We start from the raw sequence: 26172 nt of genomic DNA on the forward strand, positions 1-26172 counted from the left end.
GCTGCACTTTCCTCCAAGTGTGCTGGCTTCCTGCTTCAGCGTGTATCGGAAGAGGAATGTGAAAGTCTTCACCCTACAGGGTTGAGGCATTACTACTGTTAGGGGGAGTCCTAATGAATGAGGTTAATGTTGACAGTACCAGTTTTGACAGATGGCTATTATATGTCTATATAAGATGGATAAATACACTTAAAAAAAAAAGAAAATTTTAATAATAACAGAGTTCAGATTTCCTTAGAAAAAAAACCTTTATTGTTCATAAGGAAGGAGTTACAACAAACATGCGTCTTTACCACAATAGAAAATAAAAAGATATTGCACTGGTTTAACTAGCAGTTCTTTTTTTTTTTCCTTAGCCCATTTATATTCATTCGATACTGTACAACCCCTGTGTTTCTCAGCTGCAGAGGACAAACACAGCGTACATACACATACAGAGAACGTGAGATATTTAGTGTGGACTCCACCGTGTTCTGGAGAAGTCCTGCAGAAGCACCTGTTCTGTCCAGTCATGATCCCAGTATCATCGAATTTAGTGACAAATGCAGCTTATTTTTTTGTATTTTAATCAGCTTGAATGCTCTCTCGGCACACTGTACACATTCTACACTGCGTTTACGAGATAACTAGCTAATAGAAGAGGAAGAGGTAAAGGGGTTAGGAGTGAGTGGTTATGAGTGTAGTCACTGATATAAACAGCAACAGTGAGTAAACAATATGTGTTCTGTATATGTACTAGTTCTATTGGTTTTCTCCAATGTACATAGACTCGTCTAGGGATGGGGAGCGGTCCCATTGGCAGTGTGTGTATGTTTGTTTGTGTGGCAAATCTAGGCTTTAGGCTTTAAAAAAAAATCTAGAATGGCTTTGAATCTCTGAATTAGGGTGTCTGAATTACATCTTATTACATCCTAACAAACAGCCCTCAGTCAGCATTCAGCCACAGTCATAACCACCATATGAGTGTGAGTAAGAGTGCCATCGCCATTACATTACTTTACCCTCAATCTAAAAACAAACACCTATCTTTTCAAGTGTAAATATATTTACAGCACCACCACCACCACAATCTTAAGAGAATCAAAGCTTGAGCAAACTGACTGATTATACTTAACCACAGGTTATGAACTTTAATGTTGATAATCTTGTTTGTTCATTCAAAGCTCAAAGGCAGAGTTTCCCAATCCACTGGCCTGCACATTTTAGTGGTTATCCTGCTTCAACACACACTGTAGCTGCATTCCAATAACTAGTTATAGAAGGCTGTTCCAAAGTTAAGGACTCTTTACAGCCAAGAAATGCAGCTGATGTTGGGAGTGATTTGAAGGGCGCAGCTGATGTATCCTTCATGGTCCTCGGTTACAACCATGCAAACAAGTAAAAATGTTGAACACAAAACATCAGTAGCAGAATTTGTTTGAATTATATTGTTTAAATTATGTGACCAATGCAAAGAGAAGGGTTTTTTTTTTTTTTAGAACAGATCAACCAAGAACTCGACTGTAGCCCAGATATTGGAATGCAGCTTTTAACTCAGTAGTGGGTTAGTAGTAGTAAGCTGATGAGTTGGATCAGGTGTTTGATCAGGAGCAGTGCTGGGCACAGTGGGCCTTCAGGAGCAGGGTTGAGAAATGGTGAGAAACTGCTCTGTAATGGCGATACAGCCTATTGTACACACACACACTCATACATCACTAAACACACATCAACGTAGACCATACATAGATGATTTTTTAGTCTACTCAAGCCAAATTTAGCTCAATCTCTGCAGTATATTGACAGATTTATGGTTTAACAGGATGTGTACTGTAGCGTTTTGTGCTGTGTGTATAGAATCAGTCTTTACTAAGCTGTGAAGATTGAGGGGGGGAAAAAAGAGCCACTTCGGTGCAAGACGGATAAACGTCCTCCATTAATTACGATCTACTGTTCCACACGCACTACTTCAAACCTAGCTATTTATCTATACATACAGAACGCAACCTCTGACCAGAGGATACAATCAAAATGTGAGATCTGTGCAGCCTTAACCTTACTTCTTACTCTGTGCCCACATTAATTACACTGGAATTCACGAGCTGAACGATGATGTTCAACATTAGGAGTCAAGCTTCAGGCTCAAAAAGCGATCAACAGCTCTCCATTCCTTACGATTTAAAAAAAAAAAGAAGGCTAAAATGTGCAAGACATCCATTCACATTTTATATAGACAGAACATTTATGAATGTATCTCATCATAACTGTACACAGAACCCAGAGAGACAGGCAGCAGTCACTGGGAGTCACTGGGAGATTTAGAAAAAAGAAAAAGGAAGTGGAATCAATAAAAAGTTGTTTTTTTTAGAGGATTTTAAGTGATGTATATGTTGCTTTCAAGATTTCCAGCCTATCAAGACTAGATAAGATATTTAGATACCTATGATGAGATAGAAATATCCCCATTGAAACTGAACCATTTAGGAGTCTTCACCAGTCTTCACTAACAAAACGTATGTAAGCAGTTGCTGTAAGAGAGTCCAAATCAGCACAGATGTGAAGAAAAAAATATATATAAAATAATAAATTTAAAAAAACTATAGGAAAGGAGCTAAAGCTTCCACAGGCATCTACACTGATTTTAAATGCATGGTAGTGGGATACAGTAGCAACAGAATACAACAAAACCAAGTAACAAGGGGTTACGCGATTGGTCAAACCCCTCAAGACCCCAACAAGGCCTGGGATCTGATTGGACTATTTTATTAGTATTTCATATTCATATGACACCAAGTAAAAAAGGGATTGTGCAAATACATCTTCGCCAGCTTTTCACAAGAAAATAAAAAAAAACAAAAAAGGTTAAATCAGACTGAGCTAACATGGCAAAGACAGGACACTTATCTAATACAGCTTCCCAATGCCACAGGGTATAAAATCAACACCAATCGAAATTTTAAATATTCATTTATATCCGCACACACGCATACATTCACACACACACTCACTCATTAACAAGCATGTACAAGTCTTCTAACCTTAAAAGATTAGTGGCAAGTTTACAGAAAGAACACAGCAAGTTGGTCCAGATATTTAAAAAAGAAAAGAACATTTTAGTTGTTATTGATTTAAAAACAGAAAGAGAAAGAGAGCAGGGGCTAGAAATAAAAGCAATAAAACCATTTTTCAATTTGAACTAAATCTTCAGTCTCTCCCAAAAGCATGCATCTGTCAGTAGTGTGAGTGCCAGGCAAGAGTATGGGTTCAGGCTTCATTCATTCAAGTCAGAGTTAGCCACCACATTTCATTACCACCATCTCCATCACATACATTCATCTCTACATCCAGTGCGTCCAAATGCCCAGTTAGTTACTCAACTACCAACCAATCGTCACTTGTTACAAGAACAGACAGAATATGGCAAAGAAATTTCCACAGATTTGGATGCTGAGCTACAACTAGACAGCTTGACGCAACAACAGACCAAGAACTCAAAATTTGTGATAATAAAAGTTTAGCTTTCTTTTAAGGGAGAACAAATTAGCAAGTTAAAATCACAAAAGCAAAATGGGATTTGGCATTACATTTTTTTTGTCTCCTACTCTACCAGACAACAAGCTTTAATTCACATGACTCAACACTATGACTCAAATGTGCAGCATCCTAGACTCATGAATCATGAAGACATGCAAGTAAAACCTAAAAACTCAGAGAACTGGCTTAAGAGTGATGGACTGACGAAAAATGAAGTTTGGTTTTCAGCCAACTATTGTAGGGTGCTACAATATTAAGTTGATGTGTTTATACAAATTGCTAAGCATACGCTACTTTTATTGCTGAGATACATTTTTACCCTCCTGTGAATGAACAGTGGAGGCATCTTAAAAGTGAGTTTTTTTTTTTAGGTGTGTTTTTTTAAGGCACAACTAGATCTATACCAGGACAAGCAGAGAGCCTAATCTTTTTGTGGAGAGGTACTGAATGTGGCAGTTTGACTTGTCTCTTTTTTGATCTCTTTGTTTGTTTATTTCTAGCCCCATAGTTTCCTTTTTTTGCCAGCAAATGTGAACTTAATAAAACCAATGTTGAGAAAAAGTGTAGAGGGAAAAAAATAAAAACAATACAAAGCTCATGTTAATAAATGAAACACACAATATTAGTGAGATCAACCCAGAATTAAGTTGTTGGACTCCTTTGTCTGTATCATCTTCCTTCACCTCTTTCCTCACAGTTAGTGTGGACTAAGAGTATGCATTTTTTATTTTGTACACATGCAAGCTTTGACATTTGCAAATTTGCAAGAAGTTCTATTAATAGATGTTTTTTTTTCCAGTTTCCCCATGGCTGCTACGTCTTCTTGCTGGATTTGTCTTGTGGTTTGGAGGAACTAGGTTTGGCCTGGCTCTGGGACTGTGCTTCAGCTCCTGGCCTCAGGGGGGCACTGCTGCGCGGAGTTCCTGGCCTGTCCTGCTGTTCTCCGGCGGTTTGGGAGCAGTCTTTCGGGGCAGAGGGCTTCTTAGAAGCACCTGAATGAAGCTCCACAGGCCTCTGAGAAGTGGAGGGTGGCTCAGATTTGGCGGGTGGCTGTCTAGAAGGCGGTTCCGGCAATCGCCCTGTTTGGGAGGCAGAAGCTACGAATGGAAATGATGTATCAGGAGAATCAGAGCGCTCTAAATGAGGATCTTTGCTTTTTGGATTCCCATCTGACAGGGTTCTTGGCTCCTTGCTTCTTTCATGGGCATCTTTGGTCCCTGGTATGTTCAGCTTCACTGGACCCAGCACACTTTTGGCCACAGTGGCCAGCTGAGAAACCACTTTATCCACTCCGCTCTCGGTGGGTGTGGAGGTGGAGGACGTGGCGGCGGCTGCAGCAGCTGCGGCGGCTGCTTGTCTCCGGTTGTCTGCCTCCTTCATCTCCTTGGTAATGCCTCCAGTTGGCGTAGTGGACACTGGGGATTCCCTGGCTGCTGTGGGCACTGTGCTGGACTCCTGCTTGCTGCTTACTTTGGCCCTGGGCTCAACAGCTTTGGAGGTCCTCCGGTCTAGAGGGGGCACTGTGGGCTTGACAAAAGGGTCTTTGCTGACAGTGGTGAAGGCACTGCCAGGAGTGGAAATGTTGCTAATCAGAGGGCTGGACAGAGGAGTGTTAGTTTTAGAACTGGACACAGAATCTAGCATTCTTCCTCCTCTCTCACTGGAATCTTCTGCTAGTGCTGAGGTAGAAGCAGGAATGGGAGTAGATACAGGGGTCTGGCTAAGCTTCTGCTCAGAGGCTTTGGCTTCTGGCTGCGATTGTGCCAGAGGTGTGTGTTGAGTTTGTTGGGCTTGTAGTCCCTGGCTGAGGTGAGGAGAGCCTGGCTGAGCTACCATGGAAGGAGTCACAGACAGAGAGGGTAAAGCAGCAGGCCCCATCCTGATAGCATGGGGCGATCCCATCACAGTCGTGGGCCGAAGCACATGGCTAGGAGGGACGAAAGTGGTCCTGCGTCCGTCCTGGCTATCCTCCGACCCCTCGTCTGTCTCATCCTCGGAGGAATCCACCTCATGGATGGCGTCCTGTTTCTGCAGAGATTCTCTGCGTTCGGCGCGGTCCTGCCTGATCGCGGACAGCTTGTCCTTAAGCTTGCTCTTACCAGGAGCCAAACCCAGAGAGCCCGTTCCAGAGTCTGGGCCCTCCTGTCTGCTCAGCTTGCGGGCCGAGTGCTTCTGCAGGCTGCCCTTCTCAGCCGGAGACACCCTCCCACCCAGCAGGGTCTCACTGGCGGACTCCTGCAGGCTCTGCAGGCTGGGGTCCCTCTGGAGCATCTCCTTTTTAAACTCGGAGTGGGAAATATCCAAGCTGTGCTTGCGGTTAGCTCCCACAGGCAGCTTCTTATCTCCCGTGGAGGAGGGAGAGGGGGATGAAGAGGAGGAAGAAAGAGAGGCCGCCAGCTTCTCGGCTGACTGCACGCGTTTGAGGAGGGGGGAGCGAGGGGGGTCTGCACTCTTTGGCCGAGCGATCTGCCGCACCAGCGGAGGGGAGGAGTGAAGCTTGACGGGAAAAGACTGGCCGATAGAGGAGCTGACCAGGGCGTGGCTGGGTAAGGGTGAAGGGGACCGCTGGGGGGAGGTGCTCTGGGGTGTGGGTGAGGGTGTACGGGCCAGTGGAGACAGAGGGATGTTGCCAGCAGACTTGCGCCGAGGGGAGCGGTACTGGCGCTGCAGTTTCGGCGCCAGGCCGTGCAGTGAGCTGGGGCGGATCTGACCAGAGCTGGCAGGAGAGTTTGGAACGCTAGAGCTGGGAGAGCTGCTCTGAGAGGAATTTCCACCAACTGGAAAACACAGAAGAAAGCACAAACAAGACTGTGAGCATTGGAAAAGCCTCCCTCTCCATCCATCATTCTGGCTGATGCTTGCTGGAGCTAACTAAAATGATTTAGATTGTAAAGCATTAAGAACAGTTAAAAATGTGGTGGTTTCCTTTTCAAGAATGCTGGCTTGGTGGGAGTCATTTAAAACTTGATAAGACTTGATAAATGACTAAATAGCACAAAGTGTTTTTGTTTTAATACAGCATGCTGAAACCTTTACCAGAATGAGCTGAATCCGGCGTGGAGCGGTAGCCCTGTGTGGGGGAGCGAGGGGACATGTGCGTAGGGGAGCCAGGGACACTCTCTCCCGAGGAAACAGAGCGGTTCAGAGACGACAGACTGCGACTGGTGTGAAGGAGTGATGCCTGCTTGGTGATCTTTCGAAATAGAGAGTTCCTTTTCTTACTGCTGCAACACACATCATCACAGAAACACACACATTTATAATTATTTCAGGGAACAAATCAATAATGAACTAATTAAATAATCCTTTTTATAACATATATCATATATGATATATAATTATCATATATTAACCATTTCTTCCTTTTTCTTAACTATTGCAAATTCATTTATTTTAAGTACCTTCATGACTGAGGAAACTGAATGTAAATAAAGATGTTATATTGTAATGGTTGATCTTATTTCTTTGGAATAGTATAGAATATTTAAGTGCTTCAAAGTAATGAACTTCACCTGTCTTGTCCCTCTTTGGTCTTAGTCTTCTTGTTGCGTCGGGCCATTTTAGACTTGGAGCTGGTTTTACGGGCAGGTCCTACCTTAATGGATGTGTTCTCAAAAGGTGTAGCAGAGATTGACACCTTAGTACCACTCTGTTTGAGAAAAAGCAGATTTTAAATACATTTTCTCTGTGATTGAGAATGACATACAGGAGAAAATGAAAGTGTTTGTGAGAGTGTCTGTGTGTCTGTAAAAACACACCTTCAGAATGAGTTCCACGACTTCAGTGTGTACAAGTCCATGGACTGGCTCACCATTAACGTGTGTGATGAGATCTCCCTCTCTGAGACCTGCCTCGTGAGCTGGCCCTCCCTCCTCCACATGCTGGTTTAAAAAATATATATATATGTCATATACAAACAACATATTACCCACATTCATTATAAGCCATATGGTACTTACAAGTTATGTAGACATTTATATTTTAATTTTTTTTTATATGCATATCCTTTTACTTCATTCAACCCAACCCGACTCACCCAGACCATGTGGTGCACAGTGTAGATATCTGTGTCTCCCATATAAACTCGGATGGCCCGCAGGGTGAAGCCGTACTTCTTGCCTGCTCTGTGGATGACAATAGCAGGTTTTACACTGCAAACAGCAGGAGAGAGGTCCCGGCTCGGAGAGGAGTCCCGTGAAGAGGGGTTGGACGACATAGAATGAGGAGACATGGGGCTGGCCAGAGGAGATGCTCCATGGTGGTCTGAAAAGGAGGTGAAAAGGAGGTGAAAAGGATTGGGGAAAAAAGAAAAACTGTTAGTATTTATATTTACAAACAAAACAATTTACTAAAACATGTCTATCTTTAAATAAAATGATGGATTTTAAACTACATTTTATATTCTATGCAGCTCTAATTTAATCAATCAATAAAACCATCAATATAAGGGATATCAAGGTTTGAAGAATATGAAGGCTTCTCCCATTTAATACAATGTATTAGTACTATTTAGATTCTTTTTCACATCACAGTTCAACAGTAGTAGTTTTGTCCCCAATCACTTAATTGCTAGAAATACAATGCATTCAAGTCTTTAGATCTCTTCACATTTTTATAGAAAAAGGTTCCCTCTATTATTTTGCTGAATACCCCATAATGTGTGTATGAATTTTAGAACATGTTGCAAATTTATTTAAAAAGAAAACCTAAGATTTACCATTTAGCACAAGGCCACACAAGGTGTGCCATATTGCGTAATATATGCAATAATACCAGCAAAACAATGTACACATAAAAAAGTGTATTTTATTTGTTTTGTTATTTACTATATATATATATATATATATATATATATATATATATATATATATATATATATATAAATATATATATATATATATATATATATATATATATATATATATATATATATATATATATTTATTTTTATCAGGGTTATTACTTTTTAGGAAATAGACAAACATTTACACATTTTTTGGTTTGCATTGAATGTATAAAAACTCTTATGTTTATACTAAATAAACCTTTCACTTTTATTTGGTTTCACTAGTACATTCCTGAAATTAATATAAAAAACAAACAATGTTTTGTCATATCACCAAGAACATTGTTATCAAGTAATTCCCTGAGATATTGTGATTTTATATATTAGGGCCATATCGCCCACCCCCTAGCCACAACATAACAAAATGTAGAAAAAATACTGGGATCTACAGACATAGGAATTTATTTTAATGCCACCTTCTTACGATGTAGCAGAATAACATTTTAGAAACAGGTTTCTAGGGAAAATTAAATTAGCACAAGGAAAACTGAACTGATATTTATTAGACACTGGAGATGGAAAGACAGCTCAATATTTGAGTGGGGATTGCTGGAGCTACATATTATATACCGCAACAGCAATGTTTTCTGAGCAGTCACTGCTCTTGCCTTATTTATTTACATGCTGACCTTGGTCCATAAAGGTTTACTGACCTGCAGGGATCATGAGGGAGAGCGTGGTTGCGGAGGCTGACTTTATGACCTTATTGAGGGGTCGTGACGTGTGTTTCTCTGTGTCTCCTGACAGCAGTCTGTGGCGAGCTCTGCGGGCAGCCAGGTCACTGATTGCTTTTGGAGTGGAGTTATCTGATCCGTCAGTACTGCAGCGAGGAGAACCTCGATCCCCAACATCCGCAGAACTACCAGCTGTGCACATAAACGAGCATGATATACATTCATTATTAAAGGGGTGCCACTTTGTACACTTTTGTACTGTTGTATTACTGTTATAAACAGCAGGAGAATGATGGTAAGAGTGTAAAAAGGTAAGAAGTGCACTAACGTGTGAGTGTGGCTCGGCTGGAGGTAGACCCAGGCGTGGTTGGGGACTCGTCCAGTTTGAGCTCCCTCTCCACAGGAAGTTCAGGGATGGCTGAGGGCAGCTCTTCACTCCGTGGTCCCCTGACTGGAGTCTTTCTCGAGCTTTCTTCCTCACTAGAGATGGCAAAGCGAGGCATCTCAATTATGGCGGAGCAGCAGCGGCGGCGCACGGTCAGTGGAGGGCTGGAATCACTTTCGGTGTGCGAAGACTCCGACACGGAGAGGCGTTTACGCAAACTGTGGGGAAAAAAATACTTTTCAGTATATTTCAGCATGAGGGTAACGTTTATAAAAAGTTGTTTCTGCCTTTCTTATTGGAGGTTTATCACTGTAGTTCTAGCACATAAACATACTAGCATACTGTCTGTTTAAAACAACTGAAAAACAGTACCGGTACTTCAGTATGCAGCCATGTACAGTAAAAAAAAAAAGCACCAATGCAAGCTAAAACAGCTTCAGCATTTCATTACTCAAATAGACTTCCAGCACAGCGGGACTGCAATCTAAGATCATTTCTATAATCAAATAAGTCTCTCAACCATTATTACAGTAATCATTCTACTTCATGCAACAAAACAATAGAACCCCTACCAGTCCCAGAGTTTTAGAACGCCCCCATTTTTCCCTTTGTTTTTGCCAATTAAGCCCTTCAGGTTTAGTGAATAACCAGAAATGGTATAATGTCCAGTGTACAAAAATGAGGAGTAAAACTGCCAGGGCCTTTAAGAAAAAAAAAGAATAAATGAAATAGTATATTGTAAATGTATATTGTTTAAAAATAAAGTTGGTTTACAGCTTAGAGCTGATAACTAGCAAAGAAAATAAACTAAAAAATGTCAATTTTTAAATATATGTTAGAACAGTTACTGAACTCCCTACTACAGCATTTACATACAGCACAGCCACACTCATCGTAACTAGAAAAAGACACAGAAATACAGATAACTCTCTAACTATTAAAGTATAGTATAAGTCTTTCCCTTAGAGAAAGTACAGATGAAGCCAGAGAGCGGTGAGTACTGTTTCCTACAGCTTCTCCCAGAAACAGGAGAAAACTGGTAGAGGAAGAGTCAGGTCTGGCTGACCCACATGGCAACTGCAGACTTTCAGCTCAGCTTAAAATTGGACTAAATCTCAGTTTTAGCAGTGAAGATAAGACTTAGAAGTCTGACAGGTGAAGTGCAGTAATAAAGTCATTGCTAAGATGAGAAAATTAAAAAGCAGTTTGTCTGGGCAATACAGCATTGCTACCGGACAATTAAAAAATAGGGGTGTTCTAAAACTTTTGACTGGTTGTGTATTTCTTTTTTTTTTTTTTTTTTTTTTTTTTAGTAAAACAGAAGTGACTTTTTTTTGTACTGGTGTAGTATGATTAAGTGTTACAACACTGCACTTCCCACAGTGGACTAAGGTTTAATTTACCAGCTGAGAAGGACCTAAATAAATAAAGTACTATTTTTTTGTTTAAGCAGCATTATGTGGAACACTTTATTCGTATGATTACAGCTTCAAAGTCAATGTGTTGCTCCTTTAACATAATGTACTAGGAAAAAAGTTTCTATATATTGTTGCTACCTGCACACTGCTCTAACTGCACTATGTAACTTTGAAGCTGGACAGAGAATAAATCTTTGAGTAAAACCTTTAATTTTCCCACTTTTAGTGACAGTGTATCAATCTAATTTTCTTGCAGAAAAGTGTCTCTCCAAACTTCATGTTGCTGCTACTTTCCTACTCTCCTTTTTATTTTGTTTTTAAAAAAAGTCCAAAAGTGTCACTCCAAACTTCATGTTGCTGCTACTTTCCTACTCTCCTTTTTATTTTGTGTATTTATCTTGATATCTATTTTACTCTATTTTACTTTATTTTATCTTTATATTTTAACAATTGCTCTTTTGGATGTAACTGGACCGTAAGAATAACATTTTTTCATTATGACATAAATGACTTTAACTACTCACTGCAGTTTTACACAGTAATAACAATCACATGAGAATTAACAGGAGTACGTACATTTCAGGTGAGCCCACCAGCCAGCTGCGGTCACGGGATTTCAGACCACTAAGGCTGTCGATGCGCTCAGCTCCCTCCTCACTCAGACTGCGCTTGGTGGGAGGAGGAGTGCGCTTCTCCTCATGCAGGGTCAGGCGCTCCATGCTGCTGTACACCTGACCATTAAAAAAAAAGAAACACTCACGAGACACTCTGTAAAGACTATGTACTCTGCATGTTTCATAGAGAGCCCTGAAAGCGTATTGAGAAATTATTAATAAACATGCAAAAAACTTTATGTTGTCAGGTAGAACATTTTGTACCTTGTTGAATCGTGGAGAGCAGGAGGAGAACTGGCGCATCTCCACATGCTCATCATCGTTCGTGTCCTCCTCTTCATCTGAGTCCAGGTGGTGGTACCTATCTGAGCGAGCTTTATATATATAAAAAAAAAATAAAAAATAAAAAGAAATATGTGTTAATGTGAGTGAGTGTAAGAAGAAGAAGATAAAAGTGGAGCACCTTTTTGTCCCCCCAATAGAGTTCTCAGTAAAAACTGTGAAAACTGTGAAAATGACAGGATCACTGAAGACTTACTGTCAAAGTAGCTGGTGTCATCCTCAGACTCAAGTTGAGGAATAAACTCGGCTTTCTGTCTCAGAAGACTGTTCCAGTCCAAATCAGTGAAGAACCTGTGCTGCTTCACCTCAAATGCACTTCCTTGAGTGGGTGAGAAAGAGAGAGGGAGAGAGAGAGAGAGAGAGAGAGAGAGAGAGAGAGAGAGAGAGATTATGTTCAGTTAGTTTTCCTCAAGGCATTCTCTCTCCAGCATTCTTCAAATCCTTTTCCCTTCACAGCAAAAGAACAAAAAGCTGTGAAGTACATCAAAAAGAAACCAAGACACATAATATTAGGGTTAATTTTTTCTACAGATTCCCAACAGAAGTAAACATAAAGCATTGGGTAGACTACAACTAAGACTTTTTTGTGGAAGCAGATTATAAACACACTGGATCTCTTACAAAATAGTTGTGGGTGATGAAACTGGCTCAGCATGGTCTATACAGACTGCAGGGGGCGCTGGAGGTGAGTAGCACTGCTATGTGGAGGCTGTGCTCATACAAGGCAGATGTTAGCTTCCTATAGTGAATGGGATTCCATTCCACCCTAAATAGTGCTGTGTAGTACTGAACATATTCTCTCAGCTGCTACCTGCACACTGCACTATGTAACTTTGGTGAAGCTGGACAAAGAATAAATAGTGTGAGAACTTCATATTTGAGTAAAACCTTGTTCATTTTTGCCACTTTTAGTGACAGTTTTGTATACTACTGTGTTCCTTCTAAAGTTTGTGCAGAAAATGTCTTCAGAATTACTGATCTTCATTCGTCATTAATGATCCATGATGCTACAGCAAAACTTGCACGCTGGACTTCATATTGCTGGTACTTTCCTACTCTCATTTATATGTTGTGTATTTATATTTATATAAATTTTACATGAATCTTATTTTAACAATTGCTGGACCGAGAGAACAGAATTTCATTCCACCTCATGTACCATATGTCATGTGAATGACAGTGAAGTCTCCTTGAAACAGTGCTGTGGCAATAAACATGTACTAGAGGCAGAATGTAGCTGCTGCCTCATTTAAGGTGGATTGTAAAAGTAAATTCAGAATCCACCTAATAAGAAGGCAAGTTCAGCTTTGTGCGGAGGTAGTTGAAATGTGTGAACACATTTCAGATTCAGGCTCAAATCACTTTATTTTTCCCCCATGTGGCAATTCAAAGGCCATATAAAATACCGGTAGCTTAGGGGCACGCAACTCTTAAAAACACATACACTAACACACACAATACAACATTCACAGATATACATGAATTAATTCATTAATAGTTTATTTATCAGCATCAGTACTTATAACCAATCAGTTTTCAGCATTTACGGGCTACACTGTCCTAGGGAGGAAGGTCATTTTTGCTAACAACTGGCTGGTTATAAGTACTAATGCTGATACATAAAGTATAAAGTACAGATTTGAGCATGAGAAAAAAAAAAAAAAACACAGCAAGTAGATATAGAAAAAAATGACCACTTTCTTTCTGTCTATAATATTTAAAATGTTTGATAAGCTGGACAAAGAACAAATCTTGAGAGAACTTCATATTTGAGTAAAAACTTGTTCATTTACCCACTTTTAGTGACAGTTATGTATCTAAAGTTCTTACATACAAACTCTCAAAAATGCCTCAAGTAACACACACGATACAACATTCACAGAAACACATGCACTAATTAATTTATATTTTATGTATCAGCATCAGTACTCAAAACCAGTCAGTTATCAGCATTTACGAGCTGCACTGTCCTGGGGAGGAAGGTCATTTTTCAGCTACTAAATACTAAGTACTGATGCTGATACATAAAGTATAAAGTAAAGATTTGAGCATGAAAAGTAAACACAGCAAGTAGAAAGAGAAAAAATGACATTCTTTTCTGTCTATAATATCTAAAATGTTCGATAAACTGGACAAAGAACACATCTTGTGAGAACTTCATTTTTGAGTAAAACTTTGTTCTTTTTTTCCACTTTTAGTGACAGTTTGAGCATCAATTGTATCAATTTGAGCATAAAAAATAAACACAGCAAGTAGATAAAGAAAAAAAAATCTACTAATTAATTACTGTCTATAATATCGAAAATGTTTGAAATGCTCTGACTATTCTAAAACGTGATTGCCCTCATAGACTACCTGATTCTCTCTTCAACTGATGACTCAGACTGTCAAAAATCTGCAGACTAAAGCCAAAAACACAGGCTCAACAAGGGGAAAAAAGTGGTACAGTATTGTTGTATGCTGTGTGTGTGTACCTGTTCCTAATCGTTCCAGTGGGTTTTGTCGTAGCAGTTTGGAAATGAGGTCTTGAGCATCTGGAGGTAGAGCTTCATCTTCTTCTGGCCAGATTATCTCATCTACAACAAACAGAAAATTAAAGAGTCCAATGAACCAATAAAATAGACCAATCCACATTAACAGAACTCAATCACCGATAATCAATTACCGATAATGCATTCAACAGTGAGTAAGGGGTGAGAATTACTACTACTTACCGCTGATGACTTGTCCAAACAGCTCCTCGGGGGTATCTCCAAAGAACGGGGCACAGCCTACCAAAAACTCATACAGAATGACGCCCATTGCCCACCAGTCCACAGGCTTCCCATAACCTTGCCTGAGGATTACCTCGGGGGCAATGTACTCAGGGGTACCACACACCTGACAAGAGCAGGAGGATGAAATGAGAGGGCAAGTTAGGAAAAGGCAAGATCAAAATGCACACACTAAACAAAAGACAATCTGAAAAAAGCCATACCTGTTTATCCAGGAACTCGCGGGCGTCTTTCTCAATGTGTCCCTCATACAGATTAGTTGTGAGACTCATAAGGCCGATCTTAGACAGACCAAAGTCTGTCAGTTTGATGTGTCCCATTGATGTGATGAGAAGACTGAAATAAACGTAAACAAAATTCAAGAGTTTATAGTCATACCATCATATGAAAGAAGACTAAATTATATTTTATTAATTTTTTATTATTATTATTTTGAACGCAATGAATTACAGCACCAAGTGCAGATTTCTTAGTCTGGTCTCAAACAAACTCTGATCTGGTCTCGATCTGACCCAGCTATCAAATATACTTTACAGTTTTTAATTGAGCCAAACTGCTGATAAGGCACAGTTTAATCTGAAATATTAGCTCAGCCAGATAATACACTGCTATGAACAAATGCTTTCTCTGCTGCTCCATACTCTGTTTATGCTGTTTACACGCATGATCTGTGCAGCGGTTACTGTTCACAACCATGCGACTCCATTCACTACATCTGCCAAAATTTCAGCGTTCTGTGTTAAAGCAGCTTCACACAGCACAAATATACGCAATGGAACACAATCTTCTTGCTATATGTACTTATTTTTTATTTTATTGGTGTATATTTTGGTGCATTTAGGTTTATGCCTGTGTGAAACCAAACAGAGGGAGAAAACGCTCAGAGTAAACAAACTCATCAACTGATCTGGACCATAGAAACCAACTACAGGTGTGAAAAAGCTATTTTATACTCAGCAAATTAGGTTTTAATTTTGAAATCCTTACAAACATGCTGAGATGTTTACAATAATGTATTCCAGCACCACATGTTTCCTTAATCTCCCCTCAAACCTACAAGTGTATAATAGTATTTTATTTGACACCACTAATACAAGAAACATAACTGCATTTTACATATCTTTTTTGTTTAAATTTACATTTAAATATCCACTATAAAAATTCACGTTTTAAGAATAACAAGTGCGATTAATTGCAGTCAGTCACAGAATATAGTTATGATTAATCTGATTAAATTTTTTTATCGTTTTTATTTCTTCCTTATTTTGTGAAATGTCAGTGGCTGTCTTTGAGACTCACTAATGGAAAATCTAAAATCAAAAATTTAATTGTAAATATGTTTGTTTTTTGTGTAAGATAGCGTGTAAGTGTAAGGTGGGCTTACTTGTCTGGTTTGAGGTCTCTGTGCACAATGCCATAGTTGTGCAGGTATTCCAGTGCCAGCACAGTCTCAGCAAAGTACATGCGTGCCATATCAACTGGCAGAGCACCAATGTGCTTCAGCAGAGTGGCACAGTCCCCACCTGAACACAGCATGCCAGGCAAGGTTTAAGATAGGGTATGATTAATCTGTAGTTATTAATTATTTAAATTTTACATATAAAAGTAAACTTTCAATCCAATGTTAAGCTAATGAAACCAGGCCAGAAACTTTTTAGAATCATTAGATAAGTACATATACCTTCATTAACCAAACAGATTCAGTTGTATTTCAGATACTTTAATGTAGAGTACACACATGATCATGGGCTGGCTGTATGTGAATTGGTCATTAACCGTTAGCTCAGAGGACAGTTTTGAGTTGTTTTCCCGTGAGTGAGGTTTAAAGGTTTTTAAAGGTGACGTAAATTATCGGAGTTTGAACAAGGCTGTTCCTGTTCCTCGATCCATAGTGGCACATGTGTACAGAGAATGCTTTTTAGATTCCATAGTAAAAGTCATCGACACAATACTAGTTCCTGTCCCATGACATACGGCATCTCATTGTATATTCAGTAAAATGTACTCATGCTCCTTACCTTCCACATACTCCATCACCATGCACAGATGTCTGCGTGTCTCAAATGAGCAAAACATGCTGACAACAAAGGGGTTCTCAGCAAAAGTGAGAATGTCCCTCTCCACAAAGGCCTGCTGGATCTGGTTCCTCAGGATCAAGTTCTGCTTGTTGATCTTCTTCATAGCAAAACGCTGACGGGTCTCTTTGTGCCTCACCAAGAACACAGCTCTGAGACACAATATTATATTACAATATAAGTTTAATCTATATTACTGCCAAATTTCAAAATAATTTTTAAAATAAAACAAGTCACTTTTTGTAATTTTACCCGTATGCTCCATTACTGATGAGTTTGATAGTCTCAAAGTCCTCCTCTCTTGGAGTTTTGGTCTTGGGCTGAGGCTGAGGTGGTAGTACTGTAGCACCACGACTCTGAAGAAAAAAAAAGAAAAAAAGCACATACAGCCCATTTGCTCCAGTGACCCATAAACAATCAGTATATGCTAATTCTTTAAATTCTTAAAAAAAAAAAACAACAACACTGTATTTAAGGACATGGTTCTTTTTTAAACCTTTCTTATTTTCTGTCATATAGCTCTAGAAAAAAATAAGAGACCACTGAATCAGTTTTGAATCAGTTTCTCTGATTTTGCTAGTATAATTTTGAGTAAAATGAACATTGTTATTTTATTCTATAAACTACAGGCAACATTTCTCCCAAATTCCAAATAAAAAAATGGCATTTATTTGCAGAAAATGAGAAATGTCTAAAATAACAAAAAAGATGCAGAGCTTTCAGACCTCAAATAAGCCAAAGAAAACAAGTTCATATTGATAAAGTTTTAGAGTTCAGAAATCAATATTGGGTGGAACAACCCTGGTTTTTAATCACAGTTTTCATGCATCTTGGCATGTTCTCCTCCACCAGTCTTATACACTGCTTTTGGATAGCTTTATGCCACTCCTGTTGCAAAAATCTATCTTTAAGAAACTCCTGAAGACAGAGCTCTTCAAAGAGCACTTACTCTCTTAACACCTCTAACACACTAACTACTTCTAACCTCATTTCCTTCTTCCCCTCCTTCACTCCTCTATCCTATTATTCCCCTTTGTCCTCCTTTTATCCCTATCCAAAGATGTTTTTCCTTTAAACTTATTTTACATTGTACTTGACTATTGTAAGTCGCTTTGGACAAAAGCGTCTGCCAAATGTAATGTAATGTAATGTAAAATTCAAGCAGTTCAGCTTGGTTTGATGGCTTGTGATCATTCATCTTCCGATTGATTATATTCCAGAGGTTTTCAATCTGGTAAAATTGTGGTCTCTTTTTTACAGAGCTGTATGTCAGATTGTGTGCGTCTTTGGACTAGTTGCATTTTTACTCACCTCTGATGAGTCCTCTGTTTCGGGTGTTTCTGGATTTCCACTGTCATAGCTGCTCAGCTGGGCCATTTCTGTGTACAGAAAAAAAGAGAACAGGACGGGCATTGCAAATGTTAAAAATCATTTAGTGAGTGCCCTGTGCTTCAAACACATATTGACGTCTTACTGCAGACGCATTATGTACGCTAACGCTTTATTAGTCATAAATATGACCATACTATTATTTTCTAAGAACTTTACAGGAACGTGTCCTACCTTCCAAAGGGTCCCTAGTGAGGCCCAGCTGGCTGATGATGTAACGGGGGATGTCAGATTTGATGCCTTGGCCTTCCTTAGCATGGCCCTCTGCTGCCTCCAACAAGTGGTAGAACTCTTCTGGATCAAACTCCTGTAGGAAAGAGAGAGAGATGAGCTCATATTGACAGATACTGAAGTGATTTTAGGACAATCCCAGTAACAACTATTTGTTGATGTTATCTATTATAAAAGCTGAAACTCCACCTTAAAAAAAGAGCATGAGTTGCATTCTAGTGCCTGTAGCTTCTGCACCATTTAAGGCGGAATGGAAAAGCCAGCTGGTAAACAATCCACTCCATTTAACTCACAAATACTACGTTCACTCAACAGGTGGAACAGATCGCTTCTTACCATGCCTGCAAATAAACTGTACAGCATAGTTGCAAACTGGCATAACGTAAAAAAAAATCTATCAATCAATCTATGGCTCCTGTGTGCATATCTATTAAATTTAGTGTTTTATTTTTAATAGCACATATTGCTAAGAACCTAAGACTAGTCACTTTATTTGACTAGTATCTAAACTGAATGCTCTCTCTCTGGCATATGTCCTTAGACCTTCAGCTTTGTTGCTGCAAGCCAGTCCAGTGTTTCATCATCCAGTCTAACAAACCATGAGTGCCGATCAGTGGCTGGAATTTGGGGCAGCTAGTCATCACATGTTCCACTGTCTGCAAGACCCACTTCTGCATTACAGCACTAAAGCATCCTACCCCTGTTCATTGAATGCTGATAAGATTTTAACTACATACATTAATACTTGGTAGTCAAATGTGTTTATACTTAGTCAGACTGAAATGTGTTTGCTATGTTAAGGGAAATATGAAAATTAGCTCTTTGCACAATAATCATTACTGGTATTTGTGCTGGTGATTTGATTGTCCCATGCTTTTTAGAGTGACAGGTGGGTTTACACCGCTGTAATATGGCTCAAATGCTTATCAAATGCAAAATACCTCCTGATGTGGTTTCTGTTTGCTAGGATTTATATCCATTTCAAATGAATAGTGAGCGTGTTTACACTTTTTATATGGCCTTATCCAGGTATAATCCTGATACTCAAAACACTAGTTGTTACCAGGTATGAACAGGGTCATCTTTTTCTTTTTTTTTGTGATCAACTTTTTATTCATTTTACAAATGTTTAACAACAGGGAAGGGGTAGGGAAAAGGGAGCAGACAATAGCATACTATACATTTAACACAGACATTGTACAGTTCCAGGATACAAATATTACTACAGAACCATCAGATAGAGCATATAAATCAGGTAACTCATCAAGAAGCTACAAAATCCTGAATATAATTTCTCCCAGTTACTGATTGTTGAAAATTTAGCTTTGTTCATTTTAGCTGTAAGATATTCCATTCTGACTACATTTTGAAGAGATCCAGAAATTCATAACTGAAAGCTGAGAAGAAATCTAAAGTTGCAGGATATCCAATCTTTTTCTTTAACAAATACTCCGATAAATAATTCAATTGCCATCCCCGGGATAAAGTGAACGTTCAAGTATTGACAAATACATAGTAAAAGTAAAAAAGTAAAAAAGTGAAAAAAAAAAAATAATAATAAAAATAAAAAATCCAATAGGGGGCTCTGAGTGGTCCAGCGATCTAAAGCACTGCCACTATGATCGGGAGATCGCAGGTCCGAATCCCGGTCATGCAGCTTGCCATGAGCTAAGAGAGCACAATTGGCCTGATTGATGTATCAAAACCGAGTCGCTTTTCCCCAAGAGGCAATTCTAAATTAGAAGAGTTGTAAAAGAGGCTGACTTCACATGTGTTGGAGGAGGCATGTGTTAGTCTTCACCTTGTTTTGTGGCATCACCTGTGATGGTGGATATACAGCTGAGTAGCAGCTGAATAGGAGGGGCAATTGGCCTAGCTAAATTGGGAGAAGATGGGGGGAAATAAACGGAAAAAAAAGAAGAAGAAGAAAAAAAAAACATTTAATTTCCTTAATTTCTTATTTTTTTGTTTTTTTTTTTTGTTTTAATAAATATTAGTAAGGTGAAACAACTAATTATCTGAATTGTCCTGCTGCTGCTATTTTTGCCTTAACTATTAAGTTTGTCTCACCATTAAATGTGCATCATTTGTTTTACACTGGAAGAACAGGGGTGAACATCTGCTGCAGCTTCATTAGGGAGGAGCCATTCTGCATGCTGTCACACTGCTGACTACACCTGATTACTCTAAATACACAAGTGAGCGGGGCCACAGAGCCTTGTCCCACACACAGTGCGGGTGTGTATGTTCCCTCACTCACACATCCGTGCGCTTACCACACACTGCGGAACACACACCAACAAGCTTTCGCATCTATTATTCCAGACCATCAAATAAAAACACAACAGAAGTCCATTGCAAATATTGAATATTACAGCAATAATGGTAATAAGCGCAGTATAGCAGCGCTTGTGACAAATTACACGTGTCTTCGATTTGATAGGGTAACCCATAAACTGTGACCAGAACACAATCCAGAGGAACGCTGCTTTACATACAGTGGAATCAATAATAAAATTGGACGCAGAGAGTGTGTTGGCTTTGGTTCACTAAGTCGTTTTGCTGCTGGGAGATTTTTCACTGTGAGTGTGCTGTGGCCTCCTCCTTTGCTTCATTAGCCACAGAAAAACAGCCAGAGCTGAGGATACACTCTGAGAATAACAATAAGCTTAACAAAGCGCCTGGAAGCCTGAAGACTGCCTCTTACCAGACACTCCAGCAGCCGAGCAGGCCGAGCGATGATGATCATCAGCTTCTTCACGAGCTGGGTGACGAAAGTCACCTCCACACTCTCAGAACGCTCATGAGCCTGAGAAAGAGAAACAGAGAACAGAACAGAGTTGTGGATATCACTTTATTTTATGAAAAAATATGAATTTCACTTTTGGAGAATATGCAGATACAGCTCTGAAAAAAAGAGACCATTTAAAAAATTATGAGTTTCTTTGATTTTACCAAATTGAAAAGTTCTAGAATATAATCAAGAGGAAGATGGATGATCACAAGCCATCAAACCAAGCTGAACTGCTTGAATTTTTGCACCAGGAGTGGCATAAAGCTATCCAAAAGCAGCGTGTAGGAGAAACCAGGGTTATTACACCAAATATTGATTTCTGAACTTTTAAAACTTTATGAATATGAAAGCTCTGCACCTTTTTTGTTATTTCAGCCATTTCTCATTTTCTGCACATAAATGCTCTAAATGACGATGTTTTTATTTGAAACTTGTCCATAGTTTATAGAATAAAACAATAATGTTCATTTTACTCAAACATATACCTATAAATAGCAAAATCAGAGAAAATTATTCAGAAATTGAAGTGGTCTCTTCATTTTTTCCAGAGCTGTATGTTGAACAACACATGAAGAAATAAGCTATTTGATGGCTGTTTGTTTGAGGTGGGCTTATCTGGGCTTTTTGTAACACCTATAAAAGCATGAGAGTCAAATCCAAAGCAACCTACTGTTTAAAAATGCGAACAGTGGATGGACAGTGGAGGAGAAGAAACGGGTGTTGATGAAAAGGCACAGGGGGATGTGTAATAGAGTGGTCTGCGTGGTTAATAAACAGCGGCTGGACTGAGGCTAATAGAGCTGTCTACAGCTGACAGGGCTCTACCCTCCAGGGTATTTCTAATCATCTTCTGAATAATTTATACAGGTAATGAAACCTGCAAAGAAACACATACACACACATACATTCATACACACACAGACAGACAGACAACAGTCTGATGGATAGGTATGGTATATGCAGTTCACTAGAGGAGAGAGGACTCTGAAGAGAAGGAGAGACAGTGAGAAGAGAGATAAGATTGCCTGGCTTGCACTCTGCTCTAGGGTATATGAGGTCAGGAGCACATTCCCAGGATTCATCAGGCGTCATGAGGCCGGGCGTCATGGTCAGAGGACTGACCGTGGAAGCTAGATTGGTTCCTGTGGTTTTAAATGATGAGACCGCTGGAAAGCAGCGAATGGTCATTTAAAAAGAAATAGACATCAATGGGCCTGGGGCATTTTTCACCTGACCTCTCCATCCAGCCTCGTGTGCTGAATAAATGACATGACAATGGAAAAATGACGGTGCATCAATTCTGAATCTGAATCAGATTTTGGACGCAAGGTTCATTCATGCAGTAAACAAAAACAAAAACAGTCTAGTGGCTAGACACTAGTAGCTAACAACATAGTAAACAATGGATACTACCATTGTAATGCACTGTAAAGTACAATTATAATTAAAAACTGTATTTAAAAGTGTTTTTTTTTAACTTCTTATATAATACTTAATATAATATATATATATATATATATATATATATATATATATATATATATATATATATATATATATATATATATATAATATTGGAAACACTTTTTGCATGATCTTTTGTATTTTATCACAATAATAATAATAATGCATCATCATAATGACCCAGATTTACCCAGCAGCACACACTGAAAAACTTTATGAACGAATGCATGCTCCATCCACCCCTATTCCGCATGTCCAGTCCACGCACCCAAACTGCACACTCAGCTGTGAGGTCCTCGCCGCTAAGCTGTCCGAGCACGCTCCATTCCCAACGTTCCAGAACCCGCTGAAGAACCTCTTCCTCCTCCAGCCGCCTCTGCCACGAGACGCGTGCCATCCTTCACACGAGATACAGCCAAAGTGTGCTTTTTCCAGCACACACCTGCTGAAGAGGCGATTTATAGAGTCGCTCTAGCCCACCTGTCACACCGAACCCCCCAATCCAAACCAGCCAATTAGCCTGGGCCGGGTGATGTCATCCTCGCCAGCTCACTTGTACGCCACGGCGGCGTGTGTTCGATGGCGTGCGCTGCATGAGCGTGCGAGGGGCTTGCAGTTTTAGCATTCCGCTGGCGAATGGAGCCAATTTGATTCTGACAGGCAACAGTGATGGGGTGGTAAGATAGCCAACCAAAAGAGGGGAAAGCCTGACCCTTTCTCCCCTCCTCCTTCTCTCTCTCTCTCTCCCTCTTTTTCTCATGCTCTCTCTCTCTTTCTATACGTATCCATCGCTCACCTAGACATTGCCTCTCTCTCCCAAACATGCTCCCACTCTCTCTCTCATGCACATAGACCTCCTTCTGGATGGCGGAGAGAGAGAGAGAGAGAGAGAGAGAGAGAGAGAGTCATCAGTCACCAGCGGAGGTTACTGAGGTGTGAAATTAAAATCAGGGAGGTGCTTCCCCCATTTCTAACCACATACACACACACATACACTCACACACACACAACGTACAGGATTGTGAATGGTACTGCAGGGAGCCGTAAAAAGCTAGTTAAGCATCCAGTGTGGGTGTGTGTGACTGTGTGACTGAGCTAATCAAGACATCAGCAGCCTGCCTTACGACACCTACAACAGACAGGTGGCCAACCTATAGCCCTAAGTTAGCTCTACGGCCCTAACAGACGTGACTATCAGTCCAGCAGTGATGAGCTCACCTTCAGAAAAGTAAAGTAAAGCAAAGGAGTGCTCAAGGGTTATACCCTGGAGAGCCCAATCCTCATGAGGCATTACCAGTAATCCCTGATTTGATATGAAATGATATGATTGATTAGATTCAGACCCACAAGCTGCTGTACAACTTACATCCTGCAGCAGTTTCTCCAGGTTCTCCTGCAGCTCGTAGAAGTAGCGTGAGGTGATGAGCCCCTCCCTCGACTTGTCCAGGCAGTCTCGAGACAGCTCGATGACCTGGTGGTGGATGAAGCTCAGAACCCCGTCCGCCAGAGGCATGACTTTCTCCGGGGCAGAAGACGACATGAACTCGGCCAGACGCTCCTCCATCTGAGCAGTGGCCTGAAGAAGAGAGCAGAGGAACAGATAAAGCTCAGGGGAATTTTTATTTTCTTTCTAACATTATTCAGTAAAGCATAGACCATTGAAATTTAAATATTTCTATGAAAAATATATATTTTATTAAATAACAGAGTTTGAATGACATAAAACTTGTTATTTAGACTTTTTTTTCTTTTTCACTTTCTGACAAAAACTATATCTGGCAGTTGTTCATAACCTTTGGTCACAATATAAAGACAAACCAATACAAAGGATCAAATTAAGCACTTTTTTTTTTTTTTTTTTTTTTTTTACATTGACTGCCACTAAATATTAGGCAGACTGCTTTCATCTCTGTCTCGAAACAAAAATTGCATTTTTGTTTTTTAACTATAAAAACATGCCTTTCTAGAACCATAACATAAAATAATATAACAGTAGCCAAATAACTATACCTAGATTAAACATGGCTGTTGTTTTCTGGTTTTGGCTTACCTTTGGGAAACGTTCCTTGTAGACATGATTCATCATGACAATCTCATGGTCAAAGGATATAGGAGAACGGCCAGGACTGAAACACAAACAAACAAATAAATGTATTTATGAATAAGTGAATAAATAGAAAGGAATGGATCCACTTATTGAACTGGAGCAACTTTATAACATATCAGTCAATGGATGTATGGTGTTATTTTATGCAAAAGGCATTTTGTGTGTGTGTGTGTGTGTTTGGGGGGGTGAAAGGTGAGAATTCATCAAGGATATTAGCTATTAGCTATAGCTTCCCAAATACATACAGTTTATGCACACTCTGCCTTATTCACAGTGTCTTATTATCGGCTATAAAATAACGTGTGATTTTAACTATAACATTTAAAAGCTAAAATTATTAATAAAGAATTTATGTCCCATTCTACTACTAAAACAACACATTTAAAATATTGTTGCTTAAATATCTGGGTGCAGATGAATGCTGAGTTCACAGCATAAACAGTTTAATATTAGCATTTCAGCAACTCACTGCAAAATGAAAACACAATATATGTTCACTTATTTAAAATAAATCAATCAATAAATAAAAATCTATGTAGCCTCGAATGATTAATGGGCAATATATGAGTAACTGATAGCCCACAACAAACGCTGGCAGAAACAGAGGGTCGGGGGTGTCCAGGGGGTTGTGGATGAGTCACACTGGCCAACTGGAGAGAAACTGGTCATGTGACCACGCACAGATGAGGTAATGCCTTTAGTCATCCATCGACAGCCTGCCTGCTCTATTACCAACCCTAATTGAATGAGAACACACTCTGAGCAGCACATTAGGTCAACCTCAAGGGTGCCATCTCTCTCACTACACCAACACAGAGAGGCAAACACAAACACATTCTCACACACTAATTCACACACACTGGCTTTTGTCTACAGGTGTCTCGTAATAGCAGGAATGTGTAGTTTAAAAAAAAAAAAAAAAAAAAAAACTCAGTAAAAGAAGTGCAATCAAACTCAGAGTGCAGTAAGAAAAGGTTAAGGCTGACAGAGATTGATTCATTGCCAAAGGGTGCTGCATTAACAATCACATCAAGAGCTTTTTCTCTAGCTGTGAGAAAAAGAGAAAGCTGAGTATGTGTGTGTGTGTGTGTGTGTGTGTGTGTGTGTGTGTGTGTGAGAATGACAGACAAAAAACTGAGAGAGAAAATGTCTTAGAGCAATTTTCATGCTTATTAAATAAAGAATTCAGTGTGAGAAGGATCAGTGTGCCGCTCCTGTGGTGGAATAACAGCCACCAATGATAATTAGGAAATGTAATTATTTTCTCTAATGGAAGCAGACAAACGACCTTGCTGTTAAAAAAGTGTTCATTTCTTTGAGAAATGACCTTGAAAGAGATTCTCATTATGGTTTCAGGCAAAACAGGATTTTTATTTGATCTGCTGGATATGTCAAATGGAGAGTTTTTATCTTTAATCTACATGTAGAGAGAGAACAAAGAGGACTTTGTCTAGGTGAAGGCTGGTGAAAATTGACCAAGACCTGTGATTGGCTGTGTGCACTTGTGTGAGTGTTTGAAGAGTGAAAGAACGTACATACACATATTATG

General features: G+C 39.5%; 1 protein-coding gene across 8 annotated transcripts in view; it reads right to left on the bottom strand.

The window, feature by feature from the left end:
* Nucleotides 1-229: 229 nt before the first annotated feature.
* The window catches only part of mast2 (microtubule associated serine/threonine kinase 2), a 212451-nt gene continuing 186508 nt past the window's right edge, over nt 230-26172 (bottom strand). For 6 of the 8 annotated variants that reach the window (XM_022675849.2, XM_022675846.2, XM_022675852.2 and 3 more), the window contains 21 exons: nt 24567-24642; nt 23883-24092; nt 20966-21067; nt 18202-18334; nt 17950-18017; nt 16891-16994; nt 16582-16790; nt 15948-16086; nt 14767-14899; nt 14504-14669; nt 14264-14365; nt 11986-12108; nt 11712-11821; nt 11410-11564; nt 9359-9633; nt 9010-9222; nt 7547-7773; nt 7269-7391; nt 7023-7159; nt 6547-6734; nt 230-6287 (listed from right to left, as the gene is read on the bottom strand). In XM_022675849.2, coding sequence (XP_022531570.2) covers nt 4324-6287; nt 6547-6734; nt 7023-7159; nt 7269-7391; nt 7547-7773; nt 9010-9222; nt 9359-9633; nt 11410-11564; nt 11712-11821; nt 11986-12108; nt 14264-14365; nt 14504-14669; nt 14767-14899; nt 15948-16086; nt 16582-16790; nt 16891-16994; nt 17950-18017; nt 18202-18334; nt 20966-21067; nt 23883-24092; nt 24567-24642 — 4957 coding nt within the window. In that variant the 3' untranslated portion in view covers nt 230-4323. The remainder of the gene's footprint in view (nt 6288-6546; nt 6735-7022; nt 7160-7268; nt 7392-7546; nt 7774-9009; nt 9223-9358; nt 9634-11409; nt 11565-11711; nt 11822-11985; nt 12109-14263; nt 14366-14503; nt 14670-14766; nt 14900-15947; nt 16087-16581; nt 16791-16890; nt 16995-17949; nt 18018-18201; nt 18335-20965; nt 21068-23882; nt 24093-24566; nt 24643-26172) is intronic. The other 2 variants (XM_022675850.2, XM_022675847.2) reach the window with 1 other exon arrangement.

This window comes from Astyanax mexicanus, chromosome 5 (assembly GCF_023375975.1).
Source record: "Astyanax mexicanus isolate ESR-SI-001 chromosome 5, AstMex3_surface, whole genome shotgun sequence".
NCBI classification, from domain to species: Eukaryota; Metazoa; Chordata; class Actinopteri; order Characiformes; family Acestrorhamphidae; genus Astyanax; species Astyanax mexicanus.